Raw genomic sequence first — 22547 nt, 5'->3', positions numbered from 1 at the left:
ACGGTGGCAGAGTGCAATGCATGTACTTGGTCACACTATGTGGCTTTTGCTAATTACCACTTAAATTAGAACATAAATTACATGAATTAAATCAATTTTTTGGGTCTTTTTTTTGGAGTATAGGTGTGGCCTCCACTAGGAAAGAAGAAGTTTGAGACTCTCTCGTACCTCCCCGATCTTAGTACCGAGCAATTGGCTAAGGAAATAGACTACCTTCTCCGTTCTAAATGGATTCCTTGCTTGGAATTCGAATTAGATGTATTTTCAAGCTCTAAAATCTCTACAAACTATTCCACTACAGCAACCATATACATCCCTTATTTTTTTTCTTACATATTTATGTTGTGATGAATGCAGCACGGATTTGTGTACCGTGAGAACCATAGGTCACCAGGGTACTATGACGGACGCTACTGGACCATGTGGAAGCTCCCTATGTTCGGATGCACCAATTCATCTCAGGTGTTGACGGAGCTGGAGGAGTGCAAGAAGGAATACCCCACTGCTTTCATTAGAATCATCGGATTCGACAACGTCCGTCAAGTGCAGTGCATCAGTTTCATTGCCCACAAGCCCAAAGGCTACTAAGCTGTTTACGTTTCAGTTCCTTCCCTCGTGGGGAATTCCATTTGATTTTAATGTTGTACTTAAATTAAGCTCTCAAAGACTTTTTTTTTAATCTTCTTTTGGTCCTTTATAGTGTTAGTATAAATGAACTTTCTTTTCATTTTGGGTTTGAATGAGCATTGATCATGTTTGTGCTTCCTGAGTTTGAAGAAGGTTTGAAGTTGAAGATTGCAAGGGGAATGTTAGTGTATGTAAATGCATGACATATAAGTACACGTGCAACTGCTGTGCATGATGATTGTGCAGTTGATGATTGGTTCACTACAGCTGATCAGTTGAAACAGTTAGTTTGTTGTGAAATTAGTTACATCAGTTTCAGCTATAGTACTAGCTATAAATACTCTCCTTGAGAATTGTAATACACACTCTTGAAGATAATGAATTTCAGAAGTTCTCTTTCGTTTATTCTCTTTGTTCTTACTTTCATAGTTTAGACATATGTTCTAATCTTTACATATAGAGGTATTGACTATAAGTTCTTTGTTTTGTTCTTGGATTTCCAAAGAAGCGACAAGAGAACTGATATGAATAAAAAGTAGCATCTTTCCAAATTTCATGAATCCATTTCTTTCTGCATTTCAGACTTATTATCTTATCATGTTACCACTCACACATTGGCGTTATCCATTACCAAATGAAAAGAAATGAAAATAGTATGCCAAAAGCGTAAAAAGAAACAACGTGCGTAATACGTGTCGAATACATTTATTTGCACGAGTTGGTCGAACGGCGACAACGTGCATATGCAAGCCTTATTTTCAATCACTCAATCAATACAGGCTTAAACACTTATTTATTTCTCCAGGATTATCAATGCAGATACATTATCGATTACCTTTCCCAGATGATACAGTATTCCCGTAGGGATGAAAGTAGAGTACTTCCTCCTCAAGTTCAACCCCAAACTTGCTGTGAATTTTTGCTTCACCAAAGCAATGAGATTGAGCATGTCTTGAGAAGTGCAGTCACCATTATTAACGAAGAAATTGGCATGAATATTGGACACCATTGCTCCTCCTACGCAACACCCTTTCAATCCAGCTTTCTCAATCAATTCACCGGCCGAAACACCCAAATTCCTCGGATTTCGAAATACGGAGCCGGCACTACGTTCCCTTACAGGTTGAGTGGATCTTCGCCTGTAAATAAAAAAAAGTGTTATCAGTAAGCAATCCTTTTCATACACGGGTTTTAAACACTGCCACAATTCGCAACCTCTTCAAAAGCTCTTGTTGCCTTTTCCTAGCTGACATTGATCCCTCTAGTCGGAACGTAACAGAAACAATCGCTGCCAGGTCGTTCATGTCTTGGAACGGTGATGATCGGTAGCTGAAACTGAGATCAACTCTGTTCAGTGTCTGAAAATTTCCTTCGGTTGTAACAATGTCTATGCTTTCAATGGAATTGGCTGTCTCCTGCAAAAGCAAGTGATACTTATTAGCTTCTTCAACCGAGAAAAATTTCACCAATCCATTAATGATTAGGGTTTGATCTAGTTAAGGCCAAGTCCAAATTCGAGTCCCTTACATAATTCACAACTCAAAAGTTTGAATTAAGTATGACAGACTTATTTTTTTCCTTTTCATGTTCGACTTCAAGCTCAACTAGTGTTGCTCGAGCTTGAATTCCGAATTAGAACCAGCTAGGTAACTCGAACTCGATAATGTCCGTATCAAATCCGAGCTAAGATTTACAGGCATACCTGACCGTTTGCTCCAGCGTTCATGTAAACAGCACCCCCTGCAGTACCAGGGATGCCTGCTGCAAACTCAAGACCTGTAAATCCTTCATTGCAACTCAAAATCCCCAAGTGATTAAATCGAAAACCACTACCAACCCTATAAACTCCAGGTTCATTCCTCTCTAAGAAGTCGATCTGATTTAGAATCACACAACCATCAAAACCCAGATCATCAAAGAGACAATTTGACCCTTTGCCAATCACAATATGGAACGGAAAACTCGTGACAATATCTGCATTACATATCAGTTAAAATCAAATCTTACTAAATGTCGCTCATTCGAATCAAACGCAAATAAATTCCTCCACTTTTACTTCACTAAGTTAAGATGAAAGAGAGAGAAGAATGAAACCTGATGGCAGAAAGGAGGTGGGTTTGGTTTAAGACTTGAACAAAGTAATTGCAAGGGCCACCAATGCCCCAAGTGCAAAGATCCTTCAAGAGTTTCTTGCCTCTCACAAATTTCAAGCCATTCCAGTTCTGGGTTTGTTCTTTGTGATGGGAAATAATGGTGGTGAAGTTTGTTGGGGATGGAACAGTGGGAAAGGCCGCGGACGCCATTTTAGTGAAGTTGGGAGCTTGAAGCATGAGTGATGGATGAACTGGATTTCATTGTCGGTAAGTTGAGAATGAAAACTTTATTTCAGTCTCGTTGTTAGGAACTTACGAATTTAGTAATTGAATTATAGTTTTGATTCGTGTCGATGTTTAAATTTTTATTTTTTAAAATCATATATATATCATTTAATTTTTGTTTAGGATAGGATTTAAGATTTTAAATAATATTATTTATTACTCAATTATTTTCTCATTCTTATTATAGTTGTTGAATTTTTATTTATAATTTAATTACTTAATTTTTAAATTTCTCATAATTTAATCATTTTAATTTTAAAAATTTTTTTATTTTAATTATAAAATAATAAAAAATATCATATCACAAAAAATATTAGTAAAATAAATTAAAGTGATTAAAATACGAGCAATTTAAAAATTGAATAGTTAAATTGAAAACTTTTAAATTTTAGTGTCAAAATAGGAGTGAGAATATAATTGATTCGATGAAGGAATGTAATTTACCCATAAAATTACGGTAAAATACTAAAATGAAATAAAAAATAATTGTTAGGCATAATTTAAAATAAAAATAAAAATACTAAAACAGATTAAAATTGATAGTCCAAATACTAAACATGTAATTTACCATTCTTTTATATAATCAAACTTTAATTGTCGACTTGTTCATCAATTCCGCTTTATATTATAATGTTTCCATTTTGAAGTGGGTCCATCTTGTTTTTTGGAAACAAAACGTTAATTGGGTTCAAGGAAGATTAGAAGATTTATTGATCTGATCCAACCGATCAGTTTAATTAAACTAATTTGAACAGGTCCGTCTAAACCAGGGACTGGTTCCCTTAAACACAAGACTGCAATAAATATCCATTTCCATTACAGATTCTGAAGAGTTCTGCGGAAAGAAAATAAAGGAACAGATGGCTGCTAAAAATGTGAACTTTTTTGTCAAAGAAAAGGTTGATTGAAAATGTTCATACATACATACATGCACGTAATGTGATCAAACTTTGTGGTGCTTGTATTTCTGCCCTAAATTGAATCTTGTGATTTTTTGGCTGAAGCCACTCAGCACCAGTGTCCTTACTGCCTCGACTCCTTGTTCCAGCGCATCATCAATCTGTCAAAAATACCCTATGTTACCAGGAATCTTCATTTTCCCTAAGGTAACCATGCATGGAGCATATTTAGATGTGGATATGGAGGCATGATTCTCCAAATATATAAAAAAACAAAACACCCATATCCGACACGCTTCCCCTTTCTCCATCAGCCAGACATCATTCTTGTACATGTAATTTAGGAGAATGACAAGACGTGGTAACTATAAACCAATCTTTCAGAATAGTTGAATTCGGTAGTAACGTACCTGATTTCGCTCCACAGGACTGAACTTCTGTAGAAGATAAGCTTTCATGTCCATAGCACCAGGTGGGTTTCCAATCCCTGAACCATAAATAGCTCTTTTAGAATTGTGGAACCGTGAATCATATGCATCAAATCTTGCTTTTTTAAAAGGCACGCGTGTTTATGTTGCCAATATTTCACAGTTGGGCGAAAAACAATATGATTTAAGAGCCCACCTATGCACAACCGAGGAAACTCACGGCTACCATCCAAATGTCCCATTACACTCTTCACTCTGCAACAAGAAAGCAAGAGTCAATGTTTCTGAATCACCATTTGTTGAGTGGGGAGGAAGGTGTGAAGATCACACTTTAAGATTTATTAATTAATCCTTATTATAAGAACGTAAAAATGAGCTAGTATTGCTCAATTCTGTAAGATAAAGATAGCTCAATGAATATGCAGAATGATTTCAAGCAGAAATTATTGAGCAAAGTACTGTTTTGAAAATCGCCGAGATATGTCCAAGAAATCAAACTTAGATTCCGAAGAAAAGAATTTAGAACTAAACAATGTCTACACAAAGCAGAGTCACAACTCCTCGTCACATGGAAGAAATAAGGCAAAAGAGCAACAACTTAAGCAGCACATTGCCTCGGGATAGACATCTCAACCGACAGATGAAGTTTAATACTTCCCGAGAAGTTCTTGAATCAAAAGAAGTTTCTTAGACAACACATATAGGTTAACGAGATAGAAGGTAAAGTTCATATGCTGCTTGACAAGTTCATGTATATAAAACAAAGGCCTCTTTAAGTAATCCAGCTCGATGCAAAAGGAGACTCATAGAGATTCTGCTGCTAGTAACATCGACGGAACATACCCATTATGATGGCCATGTCCTCCTTTCGGCTGAAGCCTCAAAACACCATTCGGCAAGCTCATCTCATCATATACCTACATTGGAAAGCTCAAAGTCACAAGTATTCTAAACAAAAAAACTAAAATAACAAAAAAAAACTCAGCTATAAGAGTTCCTACCAATAAGATGTGGCGTAGGGGAACTTGATAATAAGCAACAAGGGGACCGACCTTAACAAAAATAAAAAGTTCTGAACCATTAGAGATAGAAATGGTTTTAAGGAGATGTAAATCATTCACCAAAATGTTATTTAATGATAAAGGATGTGGGAGAAGAAAAGTGATATATACAAGAGGAAGGGGCACACATTGCCATGCATTCCATACACATTCTTTATTGATCTTCATAATAAACACCCTGAATCAGCATCGTGACATCGCATATGCTTATTTAGTTGCCTATAAACCACTACAATCTATCAATGTCTATTCACAATTCAAACATGCATGGAATTTTATACATGTTTAGGTGAACAGATCAGACTGAAGAGCACTAACGGCAAGAAGTAAGTTTCAGTACAACAGTTTCTACACTTGATTTATAAAACTAAATGTGAATGCGTAAACATGAGAAAAGAGAAAAACAAAATGTACGACTAACCGATTCCCCACTGAAATTCATGTATGCCTGAGGTTTTGCCAACAAAATTGGTACTTCTCCAATGGCACCTGTACTGATCATGAAAGAAATCCAAGTAAACCATCAAGTATAACCGCAAAACCCGAAAGACTAAAAGATTGAATCCCAGATAAAGCTAAATAAACAAATAAAAGAGTTGAGCAAAACAAATACAAAATGTATACCTATTCCAATCAGAGCTTTTGACTGTATAGTATTCAACGCAATCCCTTCCGAACGAGAAATTTGATCAATCATTTTGAAACCAACCTGATAGATACAACAATGTAAGTTAGAATATAAACGAAAAGAAAAATAATTTGTCAACTTCATAATTTGTAATTCATTACATTGTGCCGAGTTCCTTGGTACTTAGTTCCTGGATTACCCAATCCAACAATCAACCATGGTGTATACTCCACTTTAAATCCACCATTATTATCCGGCAACGAAGCACACAAACAAAGTCTTCTCGGTCCTTGATTCCTTTGACCAAAAAACCAGCTTCTTGGATACGAAATGCAAGTATTTGGAACAGAGATTGCATGCAACATTGACCTAAAACAAACATAGCACAAAATATTTATTCATAATAAATAAAATAAAGAACATTTAGGAATTAGGCTTGCTGTTACCCGTAGTTCCTTTATCTAAAAGATTCTATCTTTGTGTATAATTTTCTCTTTAGAGCATAATATAAAAAATGGGAAATTTACAAAATTCATTGTTTTGGTGCATTTCATTCAGATTTCTACACTTTTCCTTTCCATAGCCAACTTAAGGTACAACCCAGTATTATGAATGAGTAGTTCTTACTACAGAACAGAAAATAAAGAGAAAAAGTCAGCAAGCTAAACAAGATATGCCCCAAAAAATGAATAAACTTTAAGTTCTTTAAGTTACTAATAAGATAAACTCACTGCTTTTTGTTGCAACTTAAATTCCTACAAAAATCTATGAAACACACACAGAAGTGCATAAACAGACATAATGAAAACTGATAGTGAATAAAGAAGAAGAATTAACCTGTTTCACTTTGGGTGCTTCAATTCAGTAAAAGATACTGATAAGAAAAGGTATAGAGAAATATGGAGAAGGAAGAGCGAAGCCCAGGCTTTGATGAATTTGTGTTTAGAATTGGTGGTTTGGATATTTCATGTGTTTGGATGAGTTTCCCGTCATTTTAATGAATATAAATATGATCAACGACCGACTGCTGGGCTTTTAAATAAATTTAGCCCTTTTTTAGGGTAAATTACCCCGTGGCTGTGATCAGTTAAAGATATTTTAATTTAACTATTGATCTTTCATTTCATAATTTGGAGGTCTCCTACGGAAGCTGCTCTCAACCTGGTGTTGGGGGCAGCCTACTATCTTACCTCCCCCTTACCCCATACATATGGGAAAAAGGGACAGCCAAAATATTATTTAATTTTTTAAATATTATCGGTTAAGTGATATATTTTTAAAATAAAAAATAACTAATGATTAAATTTTTTATATAATTATTGAATTTTTATAAAATAAATAATAGGGTAAAATATAGTAATGGTCACTGAACTTTTCTAAAGCTTTCATTTAGGTCTCCCAACTTTTAAAACTTGCAATACAATCCTCCAATATTTAGTCCGTTTGCAATATGGTCCCCGACTTAACTGGCCGTTTGACGCCATTACACTGTCGTTAGTAAGTTTGCAATATGATCACTGAACTTTTCAAGCGCTTGCATTTAGGGCCCCCAACTTTTAAAAACTTACAACACAATCCTCAATTTCATTCTAAATCAAATTCATTTTCAATCTCGAATTTCCTTTTTCGCTTCTCTTTTCTCATTTCCAGCGTAACTTTTCAGTCAGGGATGCATGAGAAATTCTAATCTAACTTTGAATTATGTGGAGGCGTTGACTTGAATAAGGGTCATTGAGAGAAGACTCGACCAAGGCAGAGAAAAACTTGTCACAAAGGCAAAGATAAATGTGTCATAAAAGCATATAACATGTCACGAATTCATAATTATTCTTATTAAGAAATTAAAAAATAAAGAAAGATAACCGACGGGCGACAAACAACATCAAAATAGGTGTTGTCGCCGGTTAAACAAAATTAAAGAAGAAAAATTGGATTAATCAATAAAATTGATACAAATTATAAAAAAAAAAAGGAGAAAGAAAGAAGAAAGAGGCTAGAGTTTTCTATTTATGAAGAGTATATTAAAATTTCATTTAGACGTAAGAGAGTTAAATTTATGAAATTTATTTAATGCAGCCTCCTAAGAAGAACTCATTAGAAAAAATTAAGAATTTATTTCAGTAAACGTAAGGAGACGTTGCATATGCAGAATGATACGCCGTTTGACGATCATGTGATGAAAAAGACTTGATTTTGAGTATAGGCTGAAGGCTCCAAGTTGCCTCCACGTTCCCTTTGCAGCATTTGCGGTCTCACTCAAAGAAAAAGGCTGTCTTTCTTTTTTTCTTTGTTTTCTAGCAAAAAATCAACACCACCATCTACTAGTGTGGTTTTTTTTTTTCCTTCTTCAGCTTTTGGAAATATAGGTAAGCATTTCTGAACACTTGAGCTTCTTCGCTTCTTTATGTTTTTTATTTTCTTATTTCCAAGGTTTCGTCCATATTGTAATGCTCCATTTCGATTATTATTAACAGTTGCATTCTCATTCTGGATGTTGCTTGGGAGTGGAACTCATTCTTGTGGTCTTTGTTGAGATCACGAAGGGGCGTTAGTTGACTGGTTTGTTGGATCATTTTCTATAGGGTGTTTTCTTTGTACTCTGGCCAAAGATCTTTGATAGGCATTTAATGGCTTGACTTTTGCTATCTTGTGCTGTGGAAATCATGAATAAATGTAGTTTTCTGGAACAATAGGAGATTTGAATGTTTAGAATGTTCCAAATCGGATATGAGATTGTAGGGGATATTGTAGTGTTGACCATTTAGAGAAATATGAGTTCAATTGTATCTTCTGTAATTTCACCGACTTCTAGTGATATCTCTCCACCACCAGCACCTCCTACCTCTTCCTCTGATTCCTCAAGCACTTCGCCATCCCTACATCATCTCAGCCAAATCAAACTACCGATCCCCCGGCATCCTCTCCGCCATCAAATTCTTCATCCCCACCACCTCAATCCCCTCCTTCAGATGTCCCTACTGCTCCTCCTCCATCACCACCACCAGCAGCTTCATCTCCACCTCCGTCCCCTCCGGCTTCCCCACCTCCACTGCCGCTAACATCTCCTCCACCTGCTGATAATTTACCACCCTCCCCGGTTTTATCACCACCACCAACGCAATCAGGTGACTCTCCTCCTCCACAAGCTGAACCAGCACCAACGGTTGCAACTCCACCTCCAGCGCAGATAATCTTACGTTCCCCACCTCCTCCAGATAATGTACCAACGCCGCCTTCCTCAAAATATCCACCTTCACCGCCGCAGATAATTTTTAGTTCCCCACCTCCCCAGCTAATGTTCCAACGCCGTCTTCCTCAAAGTCTACACCTTCGCCACCACCAACTGAAAGCTCTTCCACACCTCCTCCTACACTTACACCTCCACCATCTGGATCTAAGTCTTCTCCTCCCACAACTTCTCCCGCAACACCCACACCCACATTATCGTCCCCGCCGCCTTCGGTTACCTCAACCTCCTCACCACCTACAGTGTCACCCCCAGGAACCCCAAGTACTCCGACAACAATTGTAAGTCCAAGTTCATCACTTTTGCCAACAATTCCGATAGAAAAACCAACTGCGAAGTCAACTAATGGTGTATCTGCCAATGCAACATCCTCTTGGAAGAGTGGTTTAAGCACTGGAGGGGCTGTGGCGATAGGCATTTTTGTTGGGTTTATTGTACTCAGTCTTCTTGCGATGGCTGTGTGGTTTGTTCAGAAAAGGAGGAAGAGGGCTGGACTAAAAATTGGGTACACAGAGCCTTCTCCATTTGCTTCATCTAAAAATTCAGGTAAATAATGAAACAATGCTCAGGGGAGCAGCTTTTTTATGTTCTTCTGTTAGTTGTGAATTTTCTGAATTCAATGTGATTAATTTTGAAATCTTCAACAATACTTATTTAATGGTTAAAAATTCCAGAAGTCTTAATCTGAAATGAAAATTTCCCTCATAGTCAGCCAAAAGATTTTGTAGAGAATGTAATACCTTAATTGGGATTATTGTTAGAATTTTAGCCAACTCTCTACATCTATCAACTGTTAAGATTGAAGTTATCTTCTTTTTTTGTGTAAAAGTAAAAAGGGAATGATTATGTTTTTTTAATGTGGGAAAATTGGAGAAATTCAGAGTGAATAGTTCCATACAAATCTATAAATGTCATTCTCAAGTCACATATTACTTGGGGCATATTTCAGTTCCTTCTTTCGTTCTCATTTTCCCCCAAGCTATAACTGAACTAATGTTGTATAGTGATATTGGAACTTGCTCTGCAGATGCAGCATTTTTAAGACCCTGGACTCCGCATCAACTAGTGGGAAGTGGTTCTAACAGCGGTTTTTATTCGTCACCAGAGCCTGGTGCGGTAAAAAATTCCCGGTCATGGTTCACATATGAAGAGTTAATCCAGGCAACAAGTGGGTTTTCCGAACATAATCTTTTGGGTGAAGGTGGATTTGGTTGTGTATACAAAGGTATCCTCACAGATAGTAGAGAAGTGGCTGTCAAGCAGCTAAAGATTGGTGGTGGACAGGGGGAGAGGGAGTTCAGAGCTGAAGTTGAGATTATTAGCCGAGTACATCACCGCCATTTGGTTTCATTGGTGGGATACTGTATATCAGAGCATCAAAGATTGCTTGTCTATGATTATGTCCCAAACAACACCCTTCATTACCATCTCCATGGTAAGACTTATTCTGATCTTAAACTCTTAAGAAACATCCGTCTACTTAACCATCTCTGCTTATGAGATGTCAGACTGAGTTCAAAATGTGAAGGAGCTTGAATGAAATATATGCGTGATTAAACATCAACTGATAAAATGGACTTTTATACCAGTTTCGTAAGAGGATTCCTTTCCATTAACTTGTTTGGACCCACTTCTCGAGCATCTGTGCTTCAGTTGTGACACTTCCTCCTCGTCCAACTCAAACTTACACATACGAGTATCCACCTACACATTGAATCTAAGACGAGGGACAGAAACATGAAAACTGCTCTTTGTGGTTCTCTTGACATATGGTAATGTTCTAATTCAATGCACTTTTATGGAATTTTGCAGGTAGAAGCCGGCCAGTTATGGACTGGGCAGTACGAGTAAAGGTTGCTGCAGTTGCAGCTCGTGGGATAGCTTACCTCCATGAAGACTGTAATCTACTTGTTCTTCTTTCTTTTATTTGTCCCATATGCTTCAAACCATAAAATTTATGAATAAGTATAACACTAGAGTTTAAACAACATATAGACCTAGGTTTTCTATGCTCTTCCTATGATATATTCCATCATTACATCATTCTCGTTGTAATTTCTTATGCAAGATTTCTCATAAATTTATTGCTTCAATCAGGCCATCCTCGCATCATTCACAGGGATATCAAGTCATCAAATATTCTTCTCGACAACAATTTCGAGGCTCAGGTATGTAACGCCGGACAGAATAATGATTATCCTGCAGGCGCTCCAACAGATGATTCATATGAGAAAATTCGTCCAAAAAAATCAGAGAAAAAAGTCTCTAGGGTTTAATAAAATATTATAAAATCAAACAATCCCCAAAATCAGTCCACAAGCCAGACTGTTATAGCAAAAATCGTCTTTATTCGAATTTTGCCAAAAATAGAAAAATCCCGAAAATCACTCTAAATTGAAATTCGAAATAAATAAGCAATTTCCAAAAAAATCAAATCGGATTTAAATTGACTTCCTAATTGGCAATCGAAATATTACCATAAATAGTAAAAAATATCTAAATCTAGTGATTCGGAGGGGAAAACGGCAGAATTTGAGGTTGAAAAAAAGGCCACATGGAGCATAGCTCGATGTGGAGAGCGTGCGCGTCGAAAAGAGCTTTTCGGATTGGGGTCTTATGCGCGATTCTGACACCTGTAGTCAAAGTTATGGCCAAAAGACTGAAACATACTCAAAACGACCTCAATGAGGAATATGTCACAATCAATTCTCGCCTTTGCGCTGATCTGCCAATTCATGGTATCTCAGCGCCATCAAGGTGCAATCTGACAGCTCAGCATCATCTGTCTCGGATTCCCCTGTATCAGTATGCCATTCTGTAGTCTATACTTTTGTGAACACAATTAATTTGAACTTGAATTGCCCTGGGGGATTTTGAAGGTGCTTAAGAGTGCCATATCATCTATTGTTAACTATAAATTTTCTGCATTGAATTCGTATTACTAACATTTTCTCACGGTGCTATTCTTAGTACCTATATTGGAGTTTTCCTTTTTAACTATTATAATTTCCCTTTTTACACTAATTTCTGCCCCTCAATTCATGTTTCCATAATAGGTTTCGGATTTTGGACTTGCAAAGTTGGCATTAGATTCAAATACTCATGTGACCACTCGAGTGATGGGAACCTTCGGGTAAGAAAATATGTCGTTTTTTGATATATCTAGTGGAACTAAACTTGCATGTGCAGATGTGCTTATAACGATTTTGTTGTCCCCGTATTGCATAAGCACAATCCATTATTTTGTACTTCCTTTTATCTGTTCAAAACTCCCGGTGTAAAGCTAACACCTACGGTCCATGTTTTAAATGGCATATTATCACTTTGATATATTCAAAGCACATTGTTGTGATTCGAAACGTTTAATATCCAGTAATTTTGGCTTTTTATTTTCTGTTTTATTTGGTCAGCAAACATGTAATGTGTCGTAATCAAATTATCATATTCAGGTGTTCTGATTAATGAATTTGTTCTTTCATAGATATATGGCTCCAGAGTATGCAACAAGTGGCAAGTTAACAGAAAAATCCGATGTTTATTCCTTCGGTGTTGTGCTCCTGGAGCTAATTACTGGGCGCAAGTCTGTTGATGATACTCAGCCCCTAGGTGATGAGAGCCTGGTTGAATGGGTAAGGCTACGCAACTAGGTTTGTGTTATCAAAAGGCTTGATGCGCATTGTTCGGACTTCATAAGATTTAGCTTTTCTTTAAGTCTTACAGTGATTGAATGATCTAGAATTTTTTCGATTTCTCCAATAAAATCTGAAATCCAGTGTAGCTTCAAACAAATGTTTCCCAAAGTGCTAAACCTAATCGTTATTACCTTGATCATTCCTTTCTCTAATGCAATGGAACCCGTGGCAACGTTCCGATGTCAAACATTTTAAAATGATTTAAACTTTGTTACTTTAGGCTCGACCATTGCTCGCTGAAGCAATCGAACATGAAAAATTCGAAGAGTTGGTGGATCCAAGACTGGGAAACAGTTATGTGAAACATGAGATGTTTCGAATGATCGAGGCAGCTGCCACTTGTGTGCGACATTCAGCTGCTAAAAGACCAAGAATGAGCCAGGTAAATATGTATTAGTAGTGCGGTAACTTCGTTTATTATAATGTTTGGCTCACGGAAGAACTTCGACATCTACTTCTCAGGTAGTGAGAGCTCTAGACTCATTGGACGAGTCATTGGATATTACGAATGGAATGAGACCCGGCCAAAGCGGAGTTTTTGATTCGGCTCAACAATCTGCAGAAATCAGATTGTTTCAGAGATTAGCTTTTGGCAGTCAAGACTACAGTTCTAGTTACTTTAATCACACTCAAAGCAGTTGGAGAAGTCGAGAATACGGTAGTCAGGATAGTTGGAGGAGCCGAGAGCACGGGTATCCGAGCTGCCGGGGTCAAGAGCATACCTTAAACCGTGACAAGTCAGACAACTTCGGTGGTATCCGAACACTCAAGATTGAGAACTCAGATGGCATCAAAGTTTTAAAGGGGATAATGCCTTTGCTACTCAAATTTTGGGTAAGATTTGAAGACTTGAAACATCCTGGAATCAGGTTTTCTGCTCACGGTATCGTGTAATCTCTGATTATTATTATTTTTCTTTTAATCTTCCTTCTATTATTTTATTTCTTAATTGAAATGAATTGATATTTTTTACTTGAAAGGATGAATTATATATATATTTTCATCTTGTTATAGCCTATGTAAAATTAATTTTTCAAGGATTTTTTTACTTTTGGATGTCTCTGCATCTACTTCTATATATATATTACTTTAACTTTGATAGAATATTTACGTCTTTAATTTTTTTCTTAAATTATGAATGTGAAACAACTTTGATAGAATGTGTTTTATTCTATTATCCGACCTTAATGTATCATGCTTTTAACTTGTGTAATGCATATGCTATTAAACTCTATATGTTGAATTATAGACCTTAATAGTATATATTAACGGTTAGCTTCATAAATCGCAAAAAAATTGGAATGATTAGAAGAAGTATGAAACGAATTGACTTACATAAGTGGTTAAATGAATTGTTGTTGTTCTTAGAGTTTACGGGTTCAAGCACCAACAGTTGTAATAGAGTGATTGAACGTTTATTGTGAAACAATTAAGAATTTTACAACATATCCTACTTTATAATGACACCTTAGTTAGTTAAAAAAAGTGTGTAAGGAAAAGTTGGAGTTTGAAATGACGCTTCACATACTTCTTTAAACTCTAAATTAAACTAGGGTCCGATATCTAATACTCACCCTAAATATCATTTACATCGATCGAGGGGAGGAGGGAGCAGTCGTTCTACCTTAAATTTTAAATTATCATATATTTTTTAAGATTTTTCCTATTTTTTTTTATTAAAATCTATTATTTTTTTTATTAAAAATCTTTTTACTTTTATTGAAATTTTATAAATTTAAATTCACCTCTCTAATGTTCAAATTCATCCTCCTATAGCCATAAATTCATGTCGTTCTCGTTTACATCGGCCCGTGATGATGGCTATAGCCATAAATTATCACTACCTTCCGGTTAATATAAGGCAAACCTTGTGAGCATATAATATATTTCCGATGACCACTATACTAGCACGATGTTTTCTCCACTGCAATATCCAAACTTGGAAAACCTCGTCACACTGCTAAACGTATTCTGTATAAATTCGGTATATTTCCACCGCAAAAAAAACACAGACAAATTATAATCTACCCCTTTTCCTAAATCAAAGATGTCCAAGGCAGAGCTTGTTATTTTTGACCACTTGGTTAGTCCCTTCTGCATGAGGGTGAAGATTGCTTTGAACGAGAAAGGCCTTCAATACGAAGCTCGACCCGAGGACTTGTTCAGCGGCAAAAGCCAGCTGCTGCTCAACTCCAACCCCATCTACAAGAAAGTCCCCGTGTTTCTGCACGACGGTAAACCCTTGTGTGAGTCCACTGTCATCGTTAACTTCCACCTGGTCTTCCCCTCCGCTGCTCCCGCCGTGTTCGTATGGCCGTGCTAAGGCACGCTTCTGGGCCGATTATACCGACAAAAAGGTATTTGAGGCAATCGGGAATATATGGAGAAGCAAAGGGGAGGTACGGTGGAAGCGAAAACGGAGTTCCTTGAGATATTGAAGCAGTTAGAAGGTGCCTTGGGGACAAGGATTACTTCAACGGTGCCACATTCGGATTCGTTGACATCATAGCGTTTCCTCTGACCTGTTGGTCTTTGCGGTGGAGAAGATCGGCGGGTTTACGGTGGCGGACGAGTTTCCCAAATTCTCCGTTTGATCGGTGTTGCAAACGGAGAGCGTGGCCAAAGTAATGGCGGACCCTGAAAAAGTTTATGAGTTTGTCTTAAAGTTTAGGAAAATGCAGGGCATCGACTAAGAGACCACTCTTCCCCCCCTCTCAGTACCAGCAAGATACAGTAATAATTGAAGGGGAAACAAAGCAGTGATAAGTTTCTGTCTACATAGAATCATGTCCCTGTTAATAGGCGGCGTTGAATTTTTCGTGCTTTTCAATTTTAATTAAAAATGTTCATTTATTAAAGTATAGAGTAAAACCTTTTATACAAAACCATGCAATAACCACATCATTCGGTTATGACAGCTGTGTAGCATAATGCAAAACAACCTAATAAATTTAGAAAACAATTTCAGCACACGTTAGCCATGCACCACTCACACACGCTAACATCCACCTTACTCTGTCAATTTTCAAGAACAAACGAACTAGACACATTAAGCTTCTCTCGAAAAACTGAAAAATGAGCTTTGGTGGGGGTTTAGTAAGGCCATCAACAAGTTGAAACTGGTTGGGAACAAAGTTAACATACAAAGTACCATCTGCAACTTTTTCCCGAACAAAATGAACATCTAATTCAACACGTTTAAAGCAAACATAGAAGATCGAATTAGAATTTATAACTATAGCACTTAAACTATCACTCCAAACAATAGGAGTATCAACACAATTCACACCCATATCACCCAAAAGAGCACGTAACCAAACAAATTCAGAGACAACATTGGCCAACCCTTAATACTCCACCTCAATAGTGGAGCGAGAGATAAAATTTTGTTTCAACTCCACGACATAATTATTAACAAGGAAAACACAAAAACCTAAAACAGACCTCCAATCATCGGAGTTACTGGCCCAATCAACATCTGAGAAAGCTCCAATAGTTAAACGAGTTGTAGAGGTATAAAAAATCAAACCATAATCCATAGTGCCACTCAAATAGCGAAGAATACGTTTAACTGCTAACCAATGCACTCACACAGTTGATGCATGTATTGAGTCACTCTACCAATACTGAAAGCAACACAGGGTATAATATTGCAAAGATATAGTAAAGCACAACATACTTCAATAAAGAGAAAGGCCATCAAGACGCCGACCCTCATCCTGACTAATTTAGGTGTAGTAACCATAGGGGCAGGAGCTGAACGAGCATTCACCATATGAGCATGTTCAAGTAATTACTTGTGTCGACTTAACTTCAACATTCCAGCACCACGTTCAACCTCTAAACCAAGAAATAGATTTAATCCTCTTTAAAGAGAACTTAAGATCGAGGTATTGAAGAACTTATTCAATATCAAAACTACCTATAATTATTATGTCATAGACATTGACAAATATATATAGAAATTATCACAATAAAAGAGAAGTGTCAGGTCTGATACCATATTGAATTTCGTACTTTTCAATTTTAATGAAGAAAAGTGTTCATTAAAGTTGAGGGTAAAACCTTTATACACAAAATTATGTAATAACTACACTATTCACTTATGACAACTGTGAAACATAATGCAAATAATCTAACAAATTTAGAAAACAATTCATCATTCGTCAGCCACGCACCACTCACACATTAACATGTGTAATTAACCTACTAATAATTGGCTAATCAATGGATTTAACTCCTAAAAAGAAATTGTAGTATTATTCTTTCTTAAAAAATAGATTTAAGGAGATTGAAGTTTTTGCTTTTAACTTGCTTTGATGTTTAAGCATGGAGTGTGACGAATAAAGTAACGATAGTTAAAATATAAAAGATCATAAATAATATTATTTTAAGTAACATTATCAAAAGCATTTGCATTTTCTTTAGTTTATTGATTATAAAATATATAAGCTCTTACAATTTTGTTATACAATACGACGCCGTATGCAAGCACCGATTACAGACCATGTATACAAAAAACGGGTCAGCTTGAAACCCGATTCGTGGGGATCACATGCCCTTCAGTTTTCAGTGCCATTACAAATCTCTCGCCACTCTTCTCTCGGAGATCTCTTCATACTGAGAAATGGGTTTAGGGTCGTTAGCTTCAAGAACTCTTAAATCCTCCAGGATTCTCTCTTCTCAATACTTCGATTCCGACCCTCGTTACCAAACCCGGCCTCCAATCTCCCGATGCCTCATCGGCCGCCGCAGCAGCGCAGCCCGACCCCACTCCTCCTCCTCGGAGGAAACCCGTGGGCGGTTCCCGGGTCGAGTTCACGAACCCTGATGATGCCATGGAGGTGTCGTCGATGGTTTCCAGTGAAAATCCCTAAGGGCATGACTGTGCTTCAGGCCTGCGAGATCGCTGGAGTTGACATTCCTAGGTTTTGTTATCATAGCCGACTTTCGATCGCGGGGAACTGCCGTATGTGCCTTGTCGAGGTTGAAAATCCCCCAAGCCCGTCGCCTCCTGCGCCATGCCTGCCCTCCCAGGTGAGCCTATCGGTTTCATGCTTGTTATTTTTGCAATTTAGCTAAGTCGTTCATCTGTTTGAATTGACCTTTATGGATGAACGAATTTGGTTTCTTTTATACAGGCTCATAATATATTTAGGTGTATTTAATGATTTAGATTAGGCTATCAATTTAATCCGATACTTTTAATTTGCTTCAACGTTTCTTAATGTTTTTATTTGTTCTTTTGATGTTAAGAAAGATACAGCGCTACGATTCATTACGGAATGATTCAATTCTTATATCTCTTTTAAAACTCGTATGTGTAAATTAATTTCTTTTTTCATAATTTTCTAGCAATCATGGCTTCGGCATACTAATAATTCTTGTGTGAAACCGCTCTTTCAAGGCGATAGTGCTTGTCATTTTAAACAATTTAACTCTTAGGGAGTTGTGCTGCTCCTGAACTAAGTGTATAATTTTGTTATATGTTGATTTGGTTCTGTTTATGAATACTTTATTTATTTATTTATTTTATATTTTTGTTCTCTAATTTGCCTGGGACCATTGGCGAAGAAGGCACGTGAAGGAGTGATGGAATTTTTGCTGATGAACCATCCACTGGATTGCCCAATCTGTGATCAGGTGGAGAATGTGATCTCCAGGATCAGTCTATGGCATTCGGATCTGATCGTGGCCGTTTTACTGAAATGAAGAGATCTGTTGTCGACAAGAATCTTGGTCCTTTGGTGAACTGTCATGACTCGGTGCATTCAGTGCACAAGGTCTGAAATAATCTAACCATATCTCCAACTGCTTTATTTCTTTATATTTTTAATCCATTAAGATTTGAATCCAAAGGATGAGTGCTTCGACTTGAATGATAGTTATATCATTGTTACTATTATTGCTGATATATGTCCATCATCTTTTTAATCATGTGTTGTCCCACACTTTGAATGGTTTATATCAGATTGTGATTAGGTTGGCCTATACAATTTCTAGTGTGAATTTTCTTTACTTCACTATAGTTTACTGAGTCATTCTTCTATATTTACACATCTCAGTCTTAGTTTAAATCTTTGCTCACAAAAGTTATGCCCTTCATAAGGGATGCACCTGGAAAATGGTTAGTGGCATTTTTTTTGGGAGACACCTCAATGAATCCAAATGAAGTTATTTGGGCTTTGTGGTTCACAAAGATCTTCCAGAGCCACTTTACTGTTCTTTCTTTTTGAGTATCAAGCTAAAATTTGCACCTTCTTCTTTAACCATTCAATGGCCAGTGCCTTTTGATTGTTTCAGGATTTATTTATTTGAGAAATATCCATAAGCAATTTTCTTCTTGTTCTAGTCGGACTTTGAGGCAACTAATTTTTTGTGGTTTCATCAGGTGTGTCAGGTTTGCAACAGAAGTTGCAGGAGTTCAGGATCTTGGCATGTTAGGACGTGGTAGTGGAGAAGAAATTGGGACTTATGTTGAAAAGCTTATGACTAGTGAACTTTCTGGAAATGTAATTGATATCTGCCCTGTTGGAGCCCTTACCTCAAAACCCTTTGCATTTAAGGCAAGAAACTGGGAATTGAAAGGAACGGAGACCATTGATGTGACTGATGCAGTTGGATCCAACATTCGGATGATAGCCGAGGTCCTGAGGTTATGCGTATCATTCCACGTTTAAACGAGGTGAGTGTAAATTGTCGTAAGCTGCTTATGGTACACTCTTTTCTAGGAATCTTTCATGTGATGCCATGAAGCAATGAACTATATGTCGGCTGCTTTTATGCTAGTTCTTATTTTGTTTTGATCTTATGACTTCAAGCGACTCTATGACCTGTATTGTTTCTGTTATGAAATGCAGCCTCACAAAGATGTTGCTTGCTTTTGTGCTAGTTCTTAAATTGTAGACTTTTCTGTTATACTTTGTTTTCATTTTGGTAATAATGATTGAATGGTCTCTTCCAATTTGTGCAAGATTCGGAGTAACTAAATTTTCTTATCATAAATTGCTGAAGCTTCAATGTAAAAATTTGAAGAAGGAAAGTTGTTCTTTCAAAGCTGATTATATTTTCCTACTGGTGCTATCCCTTTTATCTGGTTAACATTCATTAATCATTGAAATGTTTCTTGATGTATCTGTTCACCTGCCCAAGTTAGATTTTGGGGTGAAAAAAGAACTATGTTCTGTTGATAAGTAACTTTTGCCTGTTTCGCTGACCTTTTTAGGATATAATGAAGAATGGATATCAGATAAAACACGCTTTTGTTATGATGGATTGAAGAGACAGAGGCTAAATGATCCCATGATTCGTGATGCTAATGGGCGCTTTAAGGCTGTGAGCTGGCGTGATGCATTGGCTGTTGTTGCGGAGGTTGCCCTTAAGGCTAAACCAGAGGAAATTGTTGGAGTTGCTGGTAAACTTTCTGATGCTGAATCCATGATGGCATTGAAAGATTTGTTAAACAACATGGGATCAAATAATGTGTGGTTCGAAGGAACTGGTTCAAACCCTAATGCTGATCTAAGATATAGATATCTCATGAATAGCAATATTGCTGGGCTTGAGAAGGCTGATGTATTCCTTTTGGTTGGTACCCAGGTAATGCTCTAGCTACTCAAATCCTTATATTCTGTACATCTTGCATGTACTCTTTCTGAACGTCACAGTATCTTTTATCCACATTCTCTTTACATAGTTAGCAATTACTTGTCCGACTCGTTCCCATGATAGGTGTTGCATGTTTCTACTAAATTGAATGAATAATTTTTTGGATGCTTGCGTCATTCTTTGAATTTTTTTCTGTTGAGAACAAAAGATCTATGATATACACCAAAGGGGGTTAGAAAAAAAATGGCTATTGAGAGAGCCCAGGATTCCAAGTCGAAAACATAAAGTCCAAGAGGACTAACCAAGTAAGGAAAAAAGATACTGTTGCGAGAAGAATAAAATGTGTGAAGAGTGTGCATGTATATCAAGTATAAAGTATAATTCACATAATTTCATGTTAATCTTCAGCCTAATAATCTAATTTCATGTTAATTTTCAGCCAAGGGTTGAAGCTGCTATGGTAAATGCCAGAATTCGTAAGACGGTTCGGGCATCAAAGGCTAAAGTTGGATACATTGGTCCTCCAACAGACTTCAACTATGATTGCCAGCATCTTGGCACTGGGCCACAAACAATTCTTGAGATTGCCAAGGGTCGTCATCCTTTTCTTCAGCCATCTCAAATGCCAAAAACCCAGCCATCATTGTTGGTGCTGGGGTATTTGAGAGGGACGACAAAGATGCAATTTTTGCTGCTGTTGAAGCCATTGCAAAGATGGGGAATGCCATCAGACCTGACTGGAATGGATTCAATGTTTTACTTCTCAATGCTTCCCAGGCTGCAGCCCTTGACCTTGGACTTGTGCCAGAATCCAGCAACAGCATCGAGTCTGCAAAATTATGTATCTAATGGGTGCTGATGATTGAACTTGGAAAAAGTTCCAGCGGATGCTTTTGTGGTGTACCAGGGGCACCATGGGGACCGTAGCCTGTATCGTGCCAATGTAATTCTTCCTTCAGCAGCATTCAGTGAGAAGGAGGGCACATATGAAAATACAGAAGGTGTGCCCAGCAAACATTGCCTGCAGTCCCTACGGTGGGTGATGCTAGGGATGATTGGAAGATCATTCGAGCTCTCTCTGAGGTTGCAGGAATTCATTTACCTTATGATACATTAGCAGCCATACGATCCAGGATGAGCACTGTGGCACCAAACCTACTCCGCACTGATGAGATAGAGGCGGCTTCTTTTGGACCGGCATTGAGTCCCGACTGTACTCAGAAGATAGACTCAACACCATTCAAGGCTGCTGTTGAGAATTTCTACATGACTGATTCTATTACCAGGCATCAAAATAATGGCACAATGCAGCGCAATGCTACTAAAGAAGTGAGTGGTGGACTTGAGTCTTTAATGAAACTGTTAATTTTTTTGTTGGTTCATTCTGTGACACCTTAAGCAGTGTACCGGCTTTTAGCTTCTTGAACATACGTGAATAAAGTGGCGTTTTGTTTCAATGTAGCATGGATTTGCAGTGTGAAAGCATTTGCCTGTGCAAGACTCGTTTCGGAATTCACTCCATTGCGTTCTCTCTTCTATCCCTGCTAATACAAGTTAGTTCTTCGAAAAACTGGAACGGACAGAATTGAAAACTGGTTGATTTAACAGTTTAATTTTACGGGTTGAATTGAAAAACTAAGAATCGGTAAAAATCGCAGGTCTAGAAGACTAGAACCAAGTAAAATCGCAGGTCTAGAAGACTAGAACCAAGAAGCTGGAGTCTTTCTTTTTGGTATCTTTTAGCCAAATTTTGGAACATTTTATAATCCATGTTTTTTTCATTCTCACCCACTCTGATTATTTATGCTACAACAACATTGACGATGGAATTGATTAACGATATAATATGTTTTTAGTAATTTTTATGTGCGGGCAGTGGGTTAGAATGCACAGTGCATGTGAAAAACGAAAAAAACCAAGTGGATGGCTTTTGTTTTAGCCTAGTTGTCTTGTTTACTTGGCGAGAAAGTCAAGAATTC

At 37.3% G+C, this 22547-nt stretch overlaps 3 protein-coding genes and 3 pseudogenes across 3 annotated transcripts; 4 read left to right on the top strand and 2 right to left on the bottom strand.

Moving 5' to 3' along the window:
• Positions 1-16: 16 nt before the first annotated feature.
• On the top strand, positions 17-677 carry LOC120152357 (ribulose bisphosphate carboxylase small chain, chloroplastic-like). The gene is made up of 3 exons (XM_039164592.1): positions 17-22; positions 124-258; positions 358-677. Exons 1-3 carry the CDS (start codon positions 17-19, stop codon positions 586-588), a joined length of 372 nt encoding a protein of 123 aa, XP_039020523.1. The 3' UTR covers positions 589-677.
• A 629-nt stretch (positions 678-1306) lies between these two features.
• LOC120152445 (UDP-N-acetylenolpyruvoylglucosamine reductase-like) lies at positions 1307-2993 on the bottom strand. The gene is given in 6 exon segments (XM_039164666.1): positions 1307-1549; positions 1552-1766; positions 1843-2042; positions 2330-2573; positions 2575-2601; positions 2722-2993. Coding segments are annotated over 6 exon segments (1020 nt in total). The 5' UTR covers positions 2958-2993; the 3' UTR covers positions 1307-1451.
• Positions 2994-3790: 797 nt separating this feature from the next.
• On the bottom strand, positions 3791-7007 carry LOC120152446 (chloroplastic group IIB intron splicing facilitator CRS2-B, chloroplastic-like). Its single transcript, XM_039164667.1, has 9 exons — positions 6859-7007; positions 6183-6390; positions 6018-6102; positions 5815-5882; positions 5334-5384; positions 5176-5249; positions 4529-4587; positions 4315-4391; positions 3791-4065 (listed from the first exon to the last, which is right to left on the bottom strand). The coding sequence occupies exons 2-9, from the start codon at positions 6384-6386 to the stop codon at positions 3949-3951; spliced, it is 735 nt and encodes a 244-aa protein (XP_039020598.1). The 5' UTR covers positions 6387-6390; positions 6859-7007; the 3' UTR covers positions 3791-3948.
• Positions 7008-8565: 1558 nt separating this feature from the next.
• LOC120152356 lies at positions 8566-13854 on the top strand (annotated as a pseudogene).
• Positions 13855-14994: 1140 nt separating this feature from the next.
• On the top strand, positions 14995-15710 carry LOC120152448 (annotated as a pseudogene).
• Positions 15711-17568: 1858 nt separating this feature from the next.
• LOC120152449 lies at positions 17569-21916 on the top strand (annotated as a pseudogene).
• Positions 21917-22547: the final 631 nt, after the last annotated feature.

The sequence above is a fragment of the Hibiscus syriacus genome, unplaced genomic scaffold (genome assembly GCF_006381635.1).
Source record: "Hibiscus syriacus cultivar Baekdansim isolate YM2019G1 unplaced genomic scaffold, ASM638163v2 tig00111088_pilon, whole genome shotgun sequence".
NCBI classification, from domain to species: Eukaryota; Viridiplantae; Streptophyta; class Magnoliopsida; order Malvales; family Malvaceae; genus Hibiscus; species Hibiscus syriacus.
Note: the sequence above shows the minus strand (reverse complement) of the source record. Positions and strands in the feature narration are given on the sequence as shown.

Bases quoted from the DNA above. Each gene is read 5' to 3' on its own strand.
- LOC120152357 (XM_039164592.1), top strand. The intron at 259-357 runs GTATTTTCAAGC...TGATGAATGCAG, and splicing joins GCTTGGAATTCGAATTAGAT to CACGGATTTGTGTACCGTGA.
- LOC120152446 (XM_039164667.1), bottom strand. From the start codon at position 6,386: ATGTTGCATGCAATCTCTGTTCCAAATACTTGCATTTCGTATCCAAGA. The intron at 5,883-6,017 runs GTATACATTTTG...TGATCAGTACAG, and splicing joins AAAAGCTCTGATTGGAATAG to GTGCCATTGGAGAAGTACCA. The intron at 4,066-4,314 runs GTACGTTACTAC...TATTTTTGACAG, and splicing joins GTCCTGTGGAGCGAAATCAG to ATTGATGATGCGCTGGAACA.